Source organism: Pristis pectinata, chromosome 7, assembly GCF_009764475.1.
Source record: "Pristis pectinata isolate sPriPec2 chromosome 7, sPriPec2.1.pri, whole genome shotgun sequence".
NCBI classification, from domain to species: domain Eukaryota; kingdom Metazoa; phylum Chordata; class Chondrichthyes; order Rhinopristiformes; family Pristidae; genus Pristis; species Pristis pectinata.
Genome location: NC_067411.1, coordinates 42,356,742 through 42,374,627, shown reverse-complemented (window position 1 = coordinate 42,374,627; position 17,886 = coordinate 42,356,742). Strand labels below are relative to the sequence as shown.

General features: G+C 38.4%; 1 protein-coding gene across 1 annotated transcript in view; it reads left to right on the top strand.

Annotated features, from left to right (window-relative positions):
* The window catches only part of smc2 (structural maintenance of chromosomes 2), a 41,418-nt gene that overhangs the window by 566 nt on the left and 22,966 nt on the right, over positions 1 to 17,886 (top strand). Inside the window, exons 2-7 of the mRNA XM_052019587.1 lie at positions 3,888 to 4,037; positions 11,356 to 11,478; positions 13,411 to 13,449; positions 14,360 to 14,470; positions 16,071 to 16,115; positions 17,416 to 17,649. Coding sequence (XP_051875547.1) covers positions 3,888 to 4,037; positions 11,356 to 11,478; positions 13,411 to 13,449; positions 14,360 to 14,470; positions 16,071 to 16,115; positions 17,416 to 17,649 — 702 coding nt within the window. The remainder of the gene's footprint in view (positions 1 to 3,887; positions 4,038 to 11,355; positions 11,479 to 13,410; positions 13,450 to 14,359; positions 14,471 to 16,070; positions 16,116 to 17,415; positions 17,650 to 17,886) is intronic.

Sequence of the window (17,886 nt, the reverse complement as noted above, 5' to 3'; positions counted from 1 at the left end):
AGAAATGAGAAATGGGGGGGAGGGGAGAAAAAACTATTCTAACCCCAATTTCCAGCCTTATCTCCATATCCCTTGATACCTTGACTAATTAGATATCTAGCTATCTCCTCCTTAAATGCCTCCAATGATCTCGCCTCCACTGCTGTACGTGGCAAGAAATTCCATAAATTCACTACACCCTGGTGAAAGAAATTTCTCCTCATCTCACTTCTCCCCTCATCGCTGGGCACCTAGCACTGGCTGCCCGTCTGAAACCGTGGCCTGAATTTCTATAGCGCCTTTCATTTTTTTAAAAAAATGGTCCCAGAGTGGTTCATAAGCCACAGAAGAACCCATGGCAGCACTTAGTGGAAGAGTTGTCTGTCCAATATTTGTCACTTAAAATATGTTATCTGGTTATCAACATGATGCTATTTGTGAGGATCTTGCTGTGCACATGTTGGTTATTGGCATTTCACAGCAACCAGAGATTTTGGGTTACCTTGAGGTTCTGAAAGACACTCGGCAAACAACAGGTTTGTTGTTACAGGGTCAGGCAGATGCTGGGATTGCTCAACAACATCAAAAAGAAACCTCCTGAAGATCTTTTGAGATGGAATCACAAACGACAACCTTAATTTCTGCGGTGCCCTTTAAATGTTGCAAGCCCCTTCTAAGGAGGATTTATCATTCAAAATTATTAATTAATCAAGGACAGGAAATTGTAAATTGCTACATGACCATTAGGCAAAATGACATGTTTTACTGTGTAAGTCTATATGTTGTCCTTTTTTAAAAAAGGAGATAGACCTAACATTTAGGCTCAAATTTTGTATCTGCAGATAGAAATGGGAAATGTTGGAAATACCCCCGAGTGGTTCAGGCAATATTTGTCGAGAGAGAAGTAGAATAAATGTTTCTGGTTGATGACTTTCCTCAGTGAGCAAAGTTAGAAACAAAACCAGTTTTAAATTACAGAGAAAGGGAGAACAAAATGAAAGGTTTGCGATGGGGTGAGGAGCAACTGAACAACGTGGTCATGTCATCAGCTGAATGATGAGTTTGGAGGAGGTGTAAATAGAGGACAACAAATTAAATGATGAAAGAGAAGGTGGGGAAAAAATAGATGTCAGGAGTGTGAGGTACAAGAGTGGAATGTTGATTACCCGAAGTTGTTGAATCCTGAGGGTTGTAAGATGATGAGTTGCTTGTACCCGGGGCTTCCATGGAACATGAGTGGGATGGAGAATTAAAGTGACAGGCAATGTGAAGCTCAGGGTTGTTCTTTTGGGACTGAACAAACATGTTCTGCAAAGTGATCACCTGATCTATGTTTTTTATTTTATCAGTGGAAAGGAGACCACATTGTGAGCACCCAGTGTAGTACATTGAAGTAGAAGAAGTATGAGTAAATCAGAGAAGGAATGTTTGGGTTGCTGGACGTTGGGAAGAGAGCAAGTGAAAGGGTAGATGTTGCAGCTCCTGTGGTTGTTTGGGAAGATGCAATGAAAACGGGATGGAACAGTGGACCACAAAGTGCTGTGGTGACACATTGGTTGTTCCCAGGCTAGTAATCTAGAGACCTAGAGTTAACCACTCAGAGATGAGAGTTCAGATGCAGGTCTGGAATTTAAATCCATTTAAAAAAAAATTAGTCATGAGTAATGATGACCATGCTGGATTATTATGTAAACTTATCTAGTTCAACCATGTCCTTGGAAGGATATTCTGCTATCTTAGTATGCCCTATGAGTGACTCTGGTTCCTTTGAAATGAGCTATAAAGTCAATCAATTGTATCATGATTGCTAGTTTGATGCAACTGGATGGGCAGCTTTAATATCAGCACTAAATCAGGATCAGCAGGAAATCATCCTGTGCAATATCTGGGGACTGCTGTCTAAATTAGGTGAGTTGTCCTGGAGATTTGTCAAGTAATAACAGAAAATTAAATGTCAGGCAACATCCATGGAAAGAGAAATAATTAATGTGTTGGAAGTGTGATCCTTTGTCAGAACTGAGAAATGTCGACTGTTTCTCTTTCCATAGCTGCTGCCTGACCTGCTGAGTTTTTCCAGTATTTTCAGGCCTGTTTTTCTTTCAGGTATCCAGCATTTTTTCTTTGATGTTCAGTAGTCTAGTATTAGTCTGACATAGCTATAATCACTGAATTGTACCTTGCAATCATATCTTGCCATTCCAGCGTACATCCTGACCCACTGGCAGGACAGACGTATTAGAAGTGGCAGTAGAATGGTATGTGGGTAGGAGAGATTTGTGCTGGGACTTCACATCCCATGAATTCTCATAGCATCAGGTCAAGCATAGACAGTCTTCTCGATTACCATCTACCATCCTCCCTCAACAAATGAATTGGTGCTCATCCAAGTTGAACAACACTTGGAAGAAGGAGTAAAGTAGCCAGGGCATAGAATTATCTGTGGCAAGTGCATCAGCCTATGACAGCATTGTTAAAAGTGACCATCACACAGTCCTTGTAGAAACAATCCCATCTTCACAACAAGGTCATCTTCCATCGTTTTGTGTGGTACTACAGTATGCTAAATGGGATTGATGTAAAATGGATCTGAAAGCTCATTACTGATCATGCATGAAATGCTGTGACACACCATCAGAGGTAAGGGAAATGTATACCACTGCACTCTGTAGTAGCCCAATATCTCCCTCACTCTATTATTGCAGTCAAACCAAAAAATCAATTGGTTTTGTCCTACCTCTTCAAATTGAAATAGTGAAGCTGTGAAAGCTGGTGGCAGAAGTGATGAAACCAATGATTTCTGTATAACATCAGGAAGTGGCATGGAACAGTTAACAATCTAGCAAAAAAGGTGAGGAATGGGGACTGAATAGGACTGAAAGATTGTACAAATTGGAATAAAGTCATAAACATTTTGCATAGTTGCTTACAAATCTCAATTTTACCAACAGTTCCCAAAAAAAAGCAAATTTCTTTTATTTAAGAAAACATAAAATGTGATTTTTAAAGAGCTGGCAGGATCCGGGGAAAGTGAAACAAATTTAACATTTCAGGTTGATAACCTTTCATCATAGTTACTGTTAGCTTAAACAATATGCATATTGGTCTATGCAGGCTTATGTCCAAAAAAACACTTTTTTAGTGACACATTGTTAGATTGTATCATTACATTTTTTACTGGCATTTGAACTTGTAGCTTACAATTTAAACCATTCCTATATTAGCTAACTTTTATCAACTCCAGCATTAACATAGCTTCAAATTTAAATATCAGAGTTGAGCCTGTGCAAAATATAGGTTGGGCTGCAACTGGAGTATTTGATCCAGTTCTGGTCACTACACCTTGGGAGGGATGTGAAGGTCCTGGAGACATTCCTGGTAGGAATGTAGAAAAGATTTGCTAGGGCAGTTCCAGAGAGGAGAGTTTCCAGCTACTGTACAAGGTTGGAATGTAGAAGCTGCAAATGGTTCTTCTTGGAGCAAAGAATGTTGAAAGGAAATTTGAGCAAGATGTACAAGATCGTGAGGTGTTTAGATAAAGTTAATAGAGGGAAGCTGTTCCCATCAGCAGGTTCTTCAAGGAACAAGGGATATGGGTTTGAAGGAATGGCCAAAAGGTATTGGGATACAAGGAAAAACCATTGTCCATATTTTTTTTGGAAAAAAGTTGTTCGATGAAACTTGCTGCGTATTTAAGGGCAGTGGAAATGGAATTGATTAGGACTTTCAAAAGGAAATCTGATAGGCATTTGAGAGAAGGGTCATGGGGATGGCGGGGGAATGTGAATGACAGGAATGCACTGCAGACACTTGTTTAATTAGAACAATGTGTAATCCAAATAATAAGTATTTACTTTTCAAATGGTTTGAATGTTGACATTTTCATGGGATGTCTTTGTTTCTATTATTAGGTGCGAGCCTCAAATCTTCAGGATTTGGTCTACAAAAATGGACAAGCAGGGATTACAAAAGCCACTGTTTCAATTACCTTTGACAACAGTGACAAAAAACAAAGTCCTCTGGGCTTTGAGACTCATGATGAGATTACAGTTTCAAGACAGGTACTTTTCAATCTTTTTTTTTGAAAGACAAATTATTTCATGATCCTAAGATCTTGAATATTTTTAAAGAAATAAGTGAGGTTAAAGTTAATTATAGTATTAGTCAGTTCTACAGAAAATTTTAATGAAACAATCTCTTTGTCCTCTTTTTCTTTGCCCTTTTATTTTGAGCCCTTAGTCTGGAATCCTACTTTTTTGAATTCCATAGCACTGGAGAAATAATTAATTGTCCACAAGTTGCGACACTCAGCTTGATATCTGTCTGCTAGCCTTTCCCTGATAATTGGGGATGATGTAAACTTTTCGTAAAGGTAGCATCCTTGTTAACACCTCTACCTAACTCCATGTGCAGCCCATCCTCCAGCCTAACCAATTGTGGTTGTGCAGGTAATGTGGATGGTTGATGGATTTCAACTTCATCCGGCTCAATTAGGCAGTAGATTGTAGTTCAAAAAATATTGCAAACCTTTGCTAATCCTCTTACTGGACCTTTATCTGAATTTTGTACTTGCTTTGTGCAGATAATTTCAGTGAATGTGTAGCCTCCAACTCTGCCTGGGTGGACATTAATGACTGGAGCAGATTGCCCAAAATGCACATTGTTCTAGTTGAAGGGCAACCAAATGTGTACTGGGCTTGCAAAACTAAGCAAATTAATTTAATTTTACATTTGTTACGGACTCAGTGAAAGTCCCTTTAAGATAGAGAGTGTGTGTGTATGTGTGTGTGGGGCGTGCTTACGTCAATAGAAGATAAAGGACGTAATGACGTTGTTGAAGAAGTCAGGAGGAGAAGAAGAAGAAGAAGAGAGAGAGAAGGGAGAGAGACACCAGCCTGCTTGTTTTCTCTATCGATGGATGAGAAACAATAACTGTGTTTGCCATAGAAATCCATGTATGGAAGTTGGAAGTAATCCGGTGGAGTTCACTTTGTTGCTGACCTGTAGAAGGAAACAGGTATTTGTGTGTGGACGACCACGGTTTCGGATGCTTTTCGGGGTGAGGAAGTCACTACCGAGTAAACACTGAAGTGTCGTTTGGGTTCCATCGTGGAACATTTGGATTTCGTATGTACTCTCTCTATGTTTTTCTACATCTACATCTTATCTTCAGACAACGGTGGTTGTTGAAGAAGCCCTTGCTCATGTTTCACCTTATGGCTTGCGGAACTGAACTTTAAGAACCATTCAGGAACTGGGAGTTTTGGACTTTGTCACACACACACACGAAGAGTTTAGTTTTGGGGTTAACGTTCGAGGTTTAACATTCTTGAATTCTAACATACTAACATTTTTTTTAACTTTTATTTTACGTATTATCATAAGTAGTGATTAATAAAATAGTTTTTAACACTGAATCATGCTCAGTGTGTTTCTTTTGTTGCTGGTTTGTGACAAAATTGGGGGCTCGTCCGGGATAGTTCCCAAGGTTAACGAGATTCGTCTGGGATAGTTCCCAAGGTTAACGAGTGTCATCTGGGATTGTACCCCAGATTGACGAGATTTGTTCGGGATTCAATCCAAAGATTTTTGAGGGAGGTCTGATAAATTCTTTTTAATTGGCTTGTGTGTGTGGAAACCAGCAGCAATGGATATTAAGGCATTTTTGGAGTCACCAACCCAAAAGGGATTGGAGGTGGCGAAAAAGGATGATTTGATAAAGATTGCTACAAGGCTAAACCTTACAGAAGTAAAGCAGTCTATGAGAAAGGCAGATATTCAGAGACTGATAGCTGGCCATTATGTGGAAAAGAAGGTGTTTGAGAAGGAAGTGTTAAAACAGTTTCCTGGCAGTGAAATAGCAATTTCTGAGGCACAGGTGCAGCTGGCAAAGATAGAGGCTGAACGAGAGCAAAATAAATTAGAAGCTGAACGAGAGCAAAAGAGATTAGAGGCTGAACGAGAACAAAATAAATTAGAAGCTGAACGAGAGCAAAAGAGATTAGAGGCCGAACGAGAGCAAACCCAGTTAAAGATAGAGGCCGAGCGAGAGAAATTAGAGGCCGAGCGAGAGAAATTAGAGGCCGAGCGAGAGAAATTAGAGGCCGAGCGAGAGAAATTAGAGGCCGAGCGAGAGAAATTAGAGGCCGAACAAAAGATAACTCAGATGAAGATAGAGGCTGATCTAGCAATGAAGCAGATGGAGCTGGATAACGAGGAGAAAAAGAGGCAGCATGAGTTACAAATGAAGCGTAGGAGTTCGGAATCTGATTCTGATGATGGTTTTTCAGCCAGCAGGGAGGTTCGATTAGTCCCTCCTTTTGAAGAAGATCAGGTTGATCAGTATTTCCAACATTTTGAAAAGGTTGCTGTGAGTTCAAACTGGCCAAGGAAAGGATGGGCTCTTATGGTACAGAGTGTGATTAAAGGTAAAGCTCAAAAAGCTTATTCTGCTTTGTCTGTTGAGGATGCAGCTGATTATACCAAGGTAAAACAAGCTATTTTGAAGGCCTATGAATTGGTCCCTGAGGCTTATAGACAAAAATTCAGAGACTTGAGGAAATCTGCAGATCAGACTTATATGGAATTTGCCAATGGAAAGAGAATATGTTTTGAACGATGGTGCCTGGCTAAAAATGTAGATGGGGATTATGATAAATTGACAGAATTGATACTAGTGGAAGACTTTAAAAGATGTGTTCCAGCTGAATTAACAATATATTTAAATGAAAAGGCAGTGGAAATTTTACAAGAAACTGCTAGGTTGGCAGATGATTATGCTTTAACCCATAAATCCAAATGGGGACAACCTAAAACCTTTCAAAAGAGTTACAAAGACAATCCAGGTAAACCGGAGATTAAATTGGGAGGTAATCAAAAAGGAAAAGATGAAAAGAAGCCAGGGCTGGAGAAACCTGTTGAGCGTACTTGTTATTACTGTAGGAAACCTGGCCACGTGATATCTAATTGTGCCCTTTTGAAGAAAAAGGAAGCTGGGCCCAATGCTTGCTTTCAGGCAATTAAAAATCAAAAAGGTTTAGGAGATGCTGTTAAAGACCAGTCCTTGCAAGAGGGAAAAGCGGAAAAGTTGGAGGAGGTGAGAAAGGAATTCCGTTCGTATGTATCAGAGGGTTTTGTTTCACTGAATGATGAGTCACCCCAGGTGCCAGTGAAAATTCTTAGAGATACTGGGGCTAGTCAATCTCTCTTGCTGGACAGTGTTTTAAATTTTGGTGAAGAAAGTGACACTGGTGAAGTAAATCTAGTACGAGGCGTTACAGGTGAGACCATGTCTGTCCCTTTTCACAGGGTGATTTTAAAGTCAAAGTTCGTAGAAGGACCAGTCGAGATAGGGATAAGACCTAGTTTGCCAGTGGAAGGAGTTTCTTTGTTATTGGGAAATGACCTTGCAGATGGAGAAATTGTTCCTGTGGTACGGTTAACAACCAAACCAAGGATTGATGAGTCTGAGGATGATCCAGATGTTTACCCATCATGTGCGGTGACTCGAGCTAGAGCTAGAGAATTAGCCAAGACAGACAGTCCGGTGCAGTCTGATGTAGTTCCTTGTGACAGTCCTAAACAGGAAGAAAATTATGATGCCTTATCTGAGACTTTTATGTCTTCACTGGAGGATCAACATCCTTACAGTGAGCCTGAATTTAAAGATTTGTCTTTGTCGAGGAAGGATTTCATGGTGGAACAGACAAAAGACCCTGAGTTGACAGAATTGTTGAGAGAGCAATGGGTTAATGAGGAAGTTCACTTGAGTCTGTTGGACTATGTCCAAAAATTTAAAACTCGGTTGGAGAGAGTCTGCCAGCTAGCGAGAGAGAATTTGAAAACAAGCCAGATAAGAATGAAGACATATTTTGATAGACGTGCTCGGCCTAGGACATTCGCAGTGGGGCAAAAGGTGTTGGTATTTTTCCCTAGCCAAAATAATCCCTTGCAAGCTCGTTTTTCTGGACCCTATGTTATTGAATCTCAAGTGACTGATCTAACATATATAATCAAAACACCAGATAGACGCAAGAAAACACAACTCTGTCATGTAAACATGCTAAAACCTTATTATGAGAGGGATTCAGTGGTGGCCTTGGTGGATGGTGTAAAGGTTGTTTCTAGAATGCCTGATGTTGATGTTGAGGAAGGCCAATTTAGACCAAATATTGTTCCATCGAAACTAAAAAACCAAAATATCATGGAGAACCTTGAAACGAAGTTGGACCATTTACAAGTTTCACAAAAACAACAGATGAGAGAATTAATTTTAAAATTTAAAAATCTGTTCCCAGATGTTCCAAACAGAACATCGATAATTACCCATGATGTTGATGTTGGGGATGCAAAACCAATCAAACAACACCCATATCGAATGAATGTGGAAAAAAGTAAACTTGTTGATCAGGAAATAAATACATGTTGGAAAATGATATTATTAGACATTCTACTTCAAATTGGAGTTCACCCTGTGTTATTGTACCTAACCTGATGGAACTGTTAGATTTTGCACAGATTACAGGAAAGTGAATGCTGTAACAAAGTCAGATGCTTACCCTATTCCTAGGGTGGATGATTGCATAGACAGAGTGGGAAAGGCAAAATTTCTTACAAAGATTGACCTATTAAAAGGGTACTGGTGTGTTCCATTAACAGATAGAGGAAGGGAGATTTCAGCCTTTGTAACCCCTTCTGGATTGTATGAATACAATGTTTTGCCATTTGGAATGAAAAATGCTCCGGCAACATTTCAAAGAATGATTAATTCAGTGATTCATGGGTTAAAACATACAGATGCCTACATTGACGACTTAGTGACTGGGAATGATACTTGGGAAGATCACATCTCTGCGTTAGAAAGGTTGTTTGAAAGACTTTCCAAGGCTAACCTTACAGTTAACTTGGCTAAAAGTGAATTTGGCCATGCCACTGTGACGTATCTTGGTTATGTTGTAGGTCAAGGCAAGCAAGCTCCTGTTCAGGGCAAAAGTTCAAGCAATATCTGAGTTCCCTATTCCCACAGGTACGAGGACTGTTAGAAGATTTTTGGGAATGGTTGGATATTATCGAAAATTTTGTAAAAATTTTGCTGATATTGCTCTTCCCCTAACTAATCTTCTGAAGAAGGGAGTAAAGTTTGTTTGGACAGATTCTTGTCAAGAAGCATTTAAGAAGCTGAAAGCCATTTTATGCTACCATCCTGTGCTCAGAACACCTGACTTTGAAAAGCCATTTTCATTAGCAGTAGATGCCAGTGATGAAGCTGCAGGAGCTGTGTTGTTGCAGAAGGGTGACCTTGATGATATTGACCATCCTGTAGCTTACTTTTCAAAGAAATTTAATGAGCATCAAAAGAATTATTCCACCATAGAGAAAGAATTACTGTCGCTTGTTTTAGCCTTGCAACATTTCAGTGTATATGTTTGCACCACTCAGAAACCATTGACTGTGTATACAGATCATAACCCATTGGTGTTTCTGAGCCGAGTCAAAAACAAGAACAGAAGGCTGTTAAACTGGAGTTTAATTTTGCAAGAGTTTGATCTCATGATAACTCACATTAAAGGCAAAGATAATGTGATTGCTGATTGTCTTTCCCGATGTTAAATGGGAAACATGTATCTGTACTAATCTGATAGTCTGTAGTTGTGTAGCATGATAATTATTAACATTACTAACTATGCGCGGTTAAAATTTTCTTTGGAAAATTTTTTTTTAGGTGGGAGGTGTTACGGACTCAGTGAAAGTCCCTTTAAGATAGAGAGTGTGTGTGTGGGGCGTGCTTACGTCAATAGAAGATAAAGGACGTAATGACGTTGTTGAAGAAGTCAGGAGGAGAAGAAGAAGAAGAAGAGAGAGAGAAGGGAGAGAGACACCAGCCTGCTTGTTTTCTCTATCGATGGATGAGAAACAATAACTGTGTTTGCCATAGAAATCCATGTATGGAAGTTGGAAGTAATCCGTGGAGTTCACTTTGTTGCTGACCTGTAGAAGGAAACAGGTATTTGTGTGTGGACGACCACGGTTCGGATGCTTTTCGGGGTGAGGAAGTCACTACCGAGTAAACACTGAAGTGTCGTTTGGGTTCCATCGTGGAACATTTGGATTTCGTATGTACTCTCTCTATGTTTTTCTACATCTACATCTTATCTTCAGACAACGGTGGTTGTTGAAGAAGCCCTTGCTCATGTTTCACCTTATGGCTTGCGGAACTGAACTTTAAGAACCATTCAGGAACTGGGAGTTTTGGACTTTGTCACACACACACACGAAGAGTTTAGTTTTGGGGTTAACGTTCGAGGTTTAACATTCTTGAATTCTAACATACTAACATTTTTTTAACTTTATTTTACGTATTATCATAAGTAGTGATTAATAAAATAGTTTTTTAACACTGAATCATGCTCAGTGTGTTTCTTTTGTTGCTGGTTTGTGACACATTGTAAACGTGGAGAACCAAGTTCTTCATCTTTGCCTGAAGGATACTGGAATTTTCTCTCCTTTCTCTCAATTCCACTGATGTTTTATCTCTAAAGATGCTTCAGCTTTGTACAAGGCAGATGTAAAGAATGGAAACTGATTTTCCCTAAACATTAGCAACTTTAACCCTCAGCCATTTCGCCCAAGGAATGAAAGAACTCGTGTTTATTTAACATTGGAATGCTCCTGTTACTTCACAGGTAGTTAAGTACTTCTCAGTCTGGTCGCTGTTGTAACATCTCAAAATGTGGCAGCTGTTTTATGGAATGCAAAATTCCACAGACATTCATGTGTGGTTTATCTTCGTGTATAAATGATGGCGAGTATACTGTGATAACTTCTCTGGAATGTAGAAGGTTAAGGAGGGAAATTTTGTATGACAGAGTTGCCATGCATGGCTACTGGGAAGATGGCATAGCTCAGAGATGTAGCTTGGAAGCTTTGTTTATGTTTTGGGTTCTGCCTGCGTACAGCTAGGATGTCATGCACCAGATTGGGCCGTGGGGGAACAGAATATCAATGCATGTTATTAGCTTTTTCTGTAGTTTGCGTAAACTGTTATTAAAGCATTAAGCTAAATACACTTCTACAAAGTTTTTTATTTTGAGGAGTCAAACTTAAACCAGTATCAAGGTTGAAGTATTACAAAAAGACATTTTAAAAAAAAGTGATTTTATTTTTCTAATCCATTAATATAAAAAGTTGGATTGATTGAGGAATTTTCCATTCTGCTGCTGTTGAACAATGATTATGTAAATTAGAAGTTGTTTAGGCAGCTTTTTAGGAATATTGAACAGATTTGTATCCTGACTATATTTATATCAACCCATTTTTTTAAAGCTACTTGTGAAATTATTATGCTTATTTTACAAGACATTAAAACTCTTCTTATTTCAGGTGATAATTGGTGGGAGAAACAAGTACCTAATTAATGGTGTGAATGCAAACAACACCAGAGTGCAAGATCTCTTCTGTTCAGTTGGTCTGAATGTCAACAATCCTCACTTCCTCATTATGCAGGTTTGTATGTTTATATATGAACTTTTCATCCAGCAATCTGCTGAACCAAAACATGTAGGAACTAATTTTTGTAGTTGAGACTGAAACAAAATCTTGCCAGAGTGCTGTGGTATACACTCTTGTTTTGTTAGATTATTGACATAACTATTCTCAGCTTCACAAAGATTTTGAAGAGTATGGGGTGCCTTAATTCTGTGAAAAGCATGGGAGGGTTGGGCCCTGTCTTGGAAACCTTGTTCTTTTCTGGGCACAGCATTTAAGATATTAGGGATGAGAAACTAGTTATGTGGGGAGACACAATTCTAGGACTGATCTCGGATCAAAGTTTAAGATGAGATTTGATCGACTTGATCAAAATTATGATGGGACTGAGAATAAATTGGAAGAAACAGTGTTGGTTCGGTGATCAGGATATGGATGTTGTGCAAATGCATAAGAAACAAGAAGCAATTTTTTAATATAGTAATCTGTTGTTATCTGAAATGTACAGCCTGCAAAAGGTGATGGAAACAAATTCTGTAGTATTATTTAAAAGAGCATAGGATAAAAGTTGTAAGAGAGATCGGGTAGTAGCAAAAAGGCAATTTATTGAGGCTAATTGGATAACCATATCAAAGAGTGTTGCAAGCACAGTGACATAAATCACTGTGCTGTATATCTCTAATTTTAGTAGGGAAATATTTAATCTTTGAAAATTTCAAAAGATAGCACATATTCTGGGTTGGGCAGGTCAGTAAGAGTGGCTAGGGTGCATTGCCATTGGCTGAGTTACACTTTTCAGAAGGATTGCTGTCAGATTTGCAACAATTGATAAGATTCAACATAGGAGAATAACCTACGTGACCCAAGCCTTGCCAGTCTATTTCTCGCGGATGTGTCTATCCAAGACACAGTTGGCTAAGCAATTTCCTCTTCCAGTTTGAGGACACTCCATTGGGTGATATAACGATACTTCTGTAAGCATGGGTTAGATTACAAATCAATTTAGCAGCTCAAGAAAATGCACAAGATGCTCTGAACCATTATACATAGAAACTCAAAGATGATGTGGAAGGTGTTATGTGTTTTTTAAAAATTTATTCATGGCATGTGGATATAACTAGAAAAGCAATTTTTATTGCACATCATTATTACCCATGAAGACCACCACACCCCTTCCCACACAACCATGATCTGCTATCTTTAAGAAAGAAATTTCCTACACACACTTCCCCCTGCCCTTTTTTTAGGAGTGAAATTTATAACTGAAATGCTGGTGAACATCATTGCAGTTGACTTTGGAACAAGTTACTACAGTTAAAAAGCTGTGTTTTTCTATTTGTGGCATTTACAGAGCCACTACAGCCCCATTTATTATAGGTTGTGGGAAATGGTAGCACAAGCTTTGACATGGAGTGGATTGACTAATGGCTAGTGTCCAGGATATCATCTACCCTGGTCATTGAATGAAGCCCTTGACTTGGGAGGAAAATTAAATAATCAGTCATTTGAGGCTGTTCTGCAATCCTTGGAAGCACGAACCATTTTCTGAAGCTTAAGCTTTAGTCTCTGCTTGCTTTGCCAAGAATTGTCATGTATCAGGGAGTATTAATGAAATTAGAGAAGAAAGTAATAAATGGTGGGTGTAATAAAGGGATATTGATTAGAAAATCATTCATGGAAAATTACATACTCTTCCTCTATTCTTGGGAATGGTTCCTTATTTTAAGCATTGGAAATTGCAGAACATAAAATATATCCTCTTTACTTGGATATTGTTTATTTAAATTTAAAAAAAGATTTGCAAGATTTTAGCTATTTAAAATTTATTTTTTTGTTACTCATGTTAAGTCAATACACTGATGTATGTTTGAACATTGGAAAGGTTAAAACCTATACACATACTACAAATGCTGTGCTATATCTTTAAAATAAAATTCATTTTGCCTTTAGGGTCGTATCACAAAGGTTTTGAACATGAAACCCCCGGAGGTAAGTTTTCTAATTTATGTATGGATCTCGATGCCATGAATATCAGTAGAAACAAGCATTTATGCTAATCAGTTACATGTTGGATACTCTGTGCTCAGGTGCAGATATCCAGATTATTAATAATGTACCTGAATATTGAATTTTAAAAGTTTTTTAATTTTATCATCTAAGTACTCAGTGATATGAATTTTGAAACTGTTATGTTACGGACTCAGTGAAAGTCCCTTTAAGATAGAGAGTGTGTGTGTATGTGTGTGTGGGGCGTGCTTACGTCAATAGAAGTTAAGGGACGTAATGACGTTGTTGAAGAAGTTAGAAGAAGAAGAAGGAGAGAGAGAGAGAAGGGAGAGAGACACCAGCCTGCTTGTTTTCTCTATCGATGGATGAGAAACAATAACTGTGTTTGCCACTGAAATCCATGTATGGAAGTTGGAAGTAATCCGGTGGAGTTCACTTTGTTGCTGACCTGTAGAAGGAAACAGGTATTTGTGTGTGGACGACCACGGTTCGGATGCTTTTCGGGGTGAGGAAGTCACTACCGAGTAAACACTGAAGTGTCGTTTGGGTTCCATCGTGGAACATTTGGATTTCGTATGTACTCTCTCTATGTTTTTCTACATCTACATCTTATCTTCAGACAACGGTGGTTGTTGAAGAAGCCCTTGCTCATGTTTCACCTTATGGCTTGCGGAACTGAACTTTAAGAACCATTCAGGAACTGGGAGTTTTGGACTTTGTCACACACACACACGAAGAGTTTAGTTTTGGGGTTAACGTTCGAGGTTTAACATTCTTGAATTCTAACATACTAACATTTTTACTTTTATTTTACGTATTATCGTATATACGTTTATACGTATATACGTTTATAGGATACTGCTGTGTTTAATTCTTCATTCTTGTACCATAGATCTTATCACTGATTGAAGAAGCAGCAGGGACCAGAATGTATGAATGTAAGAAGTTAGCTGCCCAGAAAACAATTGAAAAAAAGGAGGCCAAGTTGAAAGAAATCCACACGGTAATTCATTTATCCCTACTGCAGCTGATATAGAATCATAGAATCGTACAGGACAGAAATGGGCCCTGTCGGCCCACCCTGCCTATGCTAATCCTGTTTGCCCACATTAGGAAAGACAAAGGGATACGGGCCTATCCAAGTACCTGTCCAGGTGCCTTTTAAGTGTTGCATTGTATCTGCCTGTACCACCTCCTCTGGTAGCTCATTCCAGATATTTACCACCCTTTGTGTAAAATAAATAGTTAGATTAAAAAAACAACTTGCCCCTTAAATCTTCTTTAAATTTCTTGCCTCTCATCTGAAACCTGTGGCCTCTAGGTCTAGACTCCCGTGCCCTGGGATAAAAATCTTGACTATTAATCCTACAGTATATTATAGATATACTATCTATACCCCTCATAATTTTATAAATCTCTAAGGTCAACCTTCTTTATTCCAGTGTGAATAAACCCAGCCTATCCAATCTCTTATAACTATAGCCCTCCATTCCAGATGCCATCCTGATGAATCAATTATGCAATCTCTCTATTGCTACCACATCTTTCCTGTTGTGTGGCAACCAGAACTGCACACAAATTTCCAAGTGCCGTCTTACTAAAGTTTTGTACAGCTGCAACATGATATCCCAACTCTTGTACTTAATGCCTTGGACTGTAAAGGCAAGCATACTAAATACTTGTTTTCACTACCCTATCCCCTTCTAATGTGATATTGCTCAATGGTTGTTCCAGCATTTTGCTGTTTGCATTTAAGACTGTCAATATCTATATTTTGCTTTATAATTAAAGTAAATAGTATTGGTTCAATGAATATTGGAGAGGGACAATAGTGATGAGCATGGGAGTGAATTCAAGGTTTGTTAATAAGTGAAATGTACTGAAGCCACTGCTATTCAGTTCTTTGGACTTGCATTTATTGTTCGTGAAAATTATTTTCCAGAGCTACAAAGCAGGTATTTGTCAGGTTTTAAAATTTTATGATAATCTTGGCTTGGTGTTGAGGATTTATTTGCTGATAGAGGGCTCCATAAAGCATAATGCATAAATTGTACTCGTTGCTTAGCCATAAGTACAACTTAGGAAGGCTGCATTTTAAATTTATGGTCCGTCAGCGCATTTCAGGTGGGTGACAATAGGATGAAACTGAGGGGCCAGATGCATGATGTGCAAGAAGATCAAGCTTGTCTTTGTTTTGCAGTTAAGTAACTGTATATTGTCCAGAACCCTGCATTGGAAGAGGTGTATGCAGGATTAGAAGGGACCATGAATGCCGTTATTTAGGCTCAATATTCCTTTAGTTATCATTTACCAAAAATTTTGTTTTCACTTGCATTTAGTGATTTGTGCTATTGAATAAGTGATAAGTTGGTGACCAATATAAATGTTATTAGCTTGTTGGAATTTGTGTTTATGTGTGTGGTACAGATTTTGTGTAGTGTATCGAGTGACATAGAATATAAAAATAATGTATTGAAGTATCAAACTAAAATTAGATTATTTCTGTTTTTTTTTACTGTTACAACAGTTTGAGAATCGTGCATTTTTTAATTCATGAAACAATCTTTCATCTTTGATTTTACCAATTTTTTTTTCTATCTTAGATTTTGGAAGAGGAAATTACTCCCACTCTTCAGAAACTGAAGGAGGTATGTATTCAGTGGTTCTGCTAATGGAAAAGAAGTGATTAAAATGCAGTTTTCACAGTTGCCCTTTATGTTCTGACTTGGTCATTGTGTATTATGAGAATGCCCCATCTCAATTCACTAACCTTTGATAAAATAACATGCAAAGTAGATTTTAGGACTACAAAAGGATGATTGAAGTTTCCCATGGGATTATTTGCTGAGAATTGATTACCCTGAGCAGATCACAACTGAATCTAGAAACTTAAAATATAGCCCTTGTCATTGCAAATTCTTCTTTCCTCCTTGAGCACATATACTTGCCTGAAAATTTGATTGCGTACCAATCATTTTCTTTGTTGCTATTGTGTAATTTGAAAATTGTTTTTTTTCCCCTCTTTCTAACCCCCCAGTGAAATGCGATAAGAACTATTTCAGTGTCAACCTATGTCACTTGGATATTTGACTGGGGACTTCCAGGCATGAAATAACTATATCCTTGATGTGATTTGTATATCCAGGGCATATGGAATGAGGTTGCTCCGCATACACTGCTCATTGGCATTTCTTGAGGAAACTTGGATTGTTAGTCATTCGTCATTCCTAACACAATGAGGTCTTCATGCTATATTGGGACCCTTAATGGGAAATTCTTCTTAACTGCTTTTTGTCCCGCATCATCTTGACCCCACAACTTCTAAGTGCACTGGCTACAATAGCTCCAGCCCCAAACTGATCTCTCCTTCGTATGTTCCACTGAAGCTTCAGAGCAAGGCATCAATCCCTGAATTCTCTTCACTGTTTACCTTCATCCTTGTGCAAATTTTCTTTTCTCTCCTGCCCCATAAACTATCAGGTGGTAAATTTGGGCATTGGATGTGACTGAAATTTGCATTGGGTGGGGTTCTGATGGGCAGTAGTTAAAATGGCTGTGATGCTCTGCTGCAATGCCAATCTAAAATCTTTTTTAGGTACTCTGGAATTTCTTAGCTACAGTGTCTTTGTAAAACGTATTGCACAGATTGTGATTAGAATTTATTTTGGTGCTCTTTCTCTACATGGTATCCATTTACCTGTGTGTGATTGAACAGATAAAAGGAAGGAAATTCCCTGGCCCATAAAAATAAGAAGGGCATGAGGCCTTGCAGGGATTTGAAAGCATAATCTTAAACCATGGGAATGAGATATGAGTGATGTGTATATGTGGTAAATTTTACAGATAGGTTTCCTGCACTTCACAGGATTAAAAGAAAATTAAATGTGTATTTTAAATTTAAAGACCGTTTACTATATTGTTTGATTGTTCATATTTTGTAACTTGCAGGAAAGATCCTCTTATCTGGAATTCCAGAAAATAGTACGTGAGATAGAGCATCTTACTCGTCTGTATGTTGCATATCAATTTGTATGTGCGGAGGAGACCAAGCTGCGCTCTGCGGAAGATCTAAAGAAGATGCAAGACAGTATTGTAGGACTTCAGGAAACCATTGCAGAGAATGAAAAGAAAGTGAAGGAAATCAGCAAAGAAGTCTGTGAGCTGGAGAAGATCCGAGATAAGGCAAGTGCCAGTTATAAAGCACTCTGGTGCTCTTCGTAGTGATCAAGCAGTGTTGTCACATTAGCTGGTGTAATTTCTTGCAAACTTAGTTTATGTTAAAAACTGTCCACTCAAGAAAAAAACAATGTGATGTTTTTGAAGAAATAATTCTTGATTTTCAGAATTACTGACCCATTGAACATGAATATCTCTGGAATGATCTTGAGGTTCTTGTCATAACAAGGAATTGATTTTTAC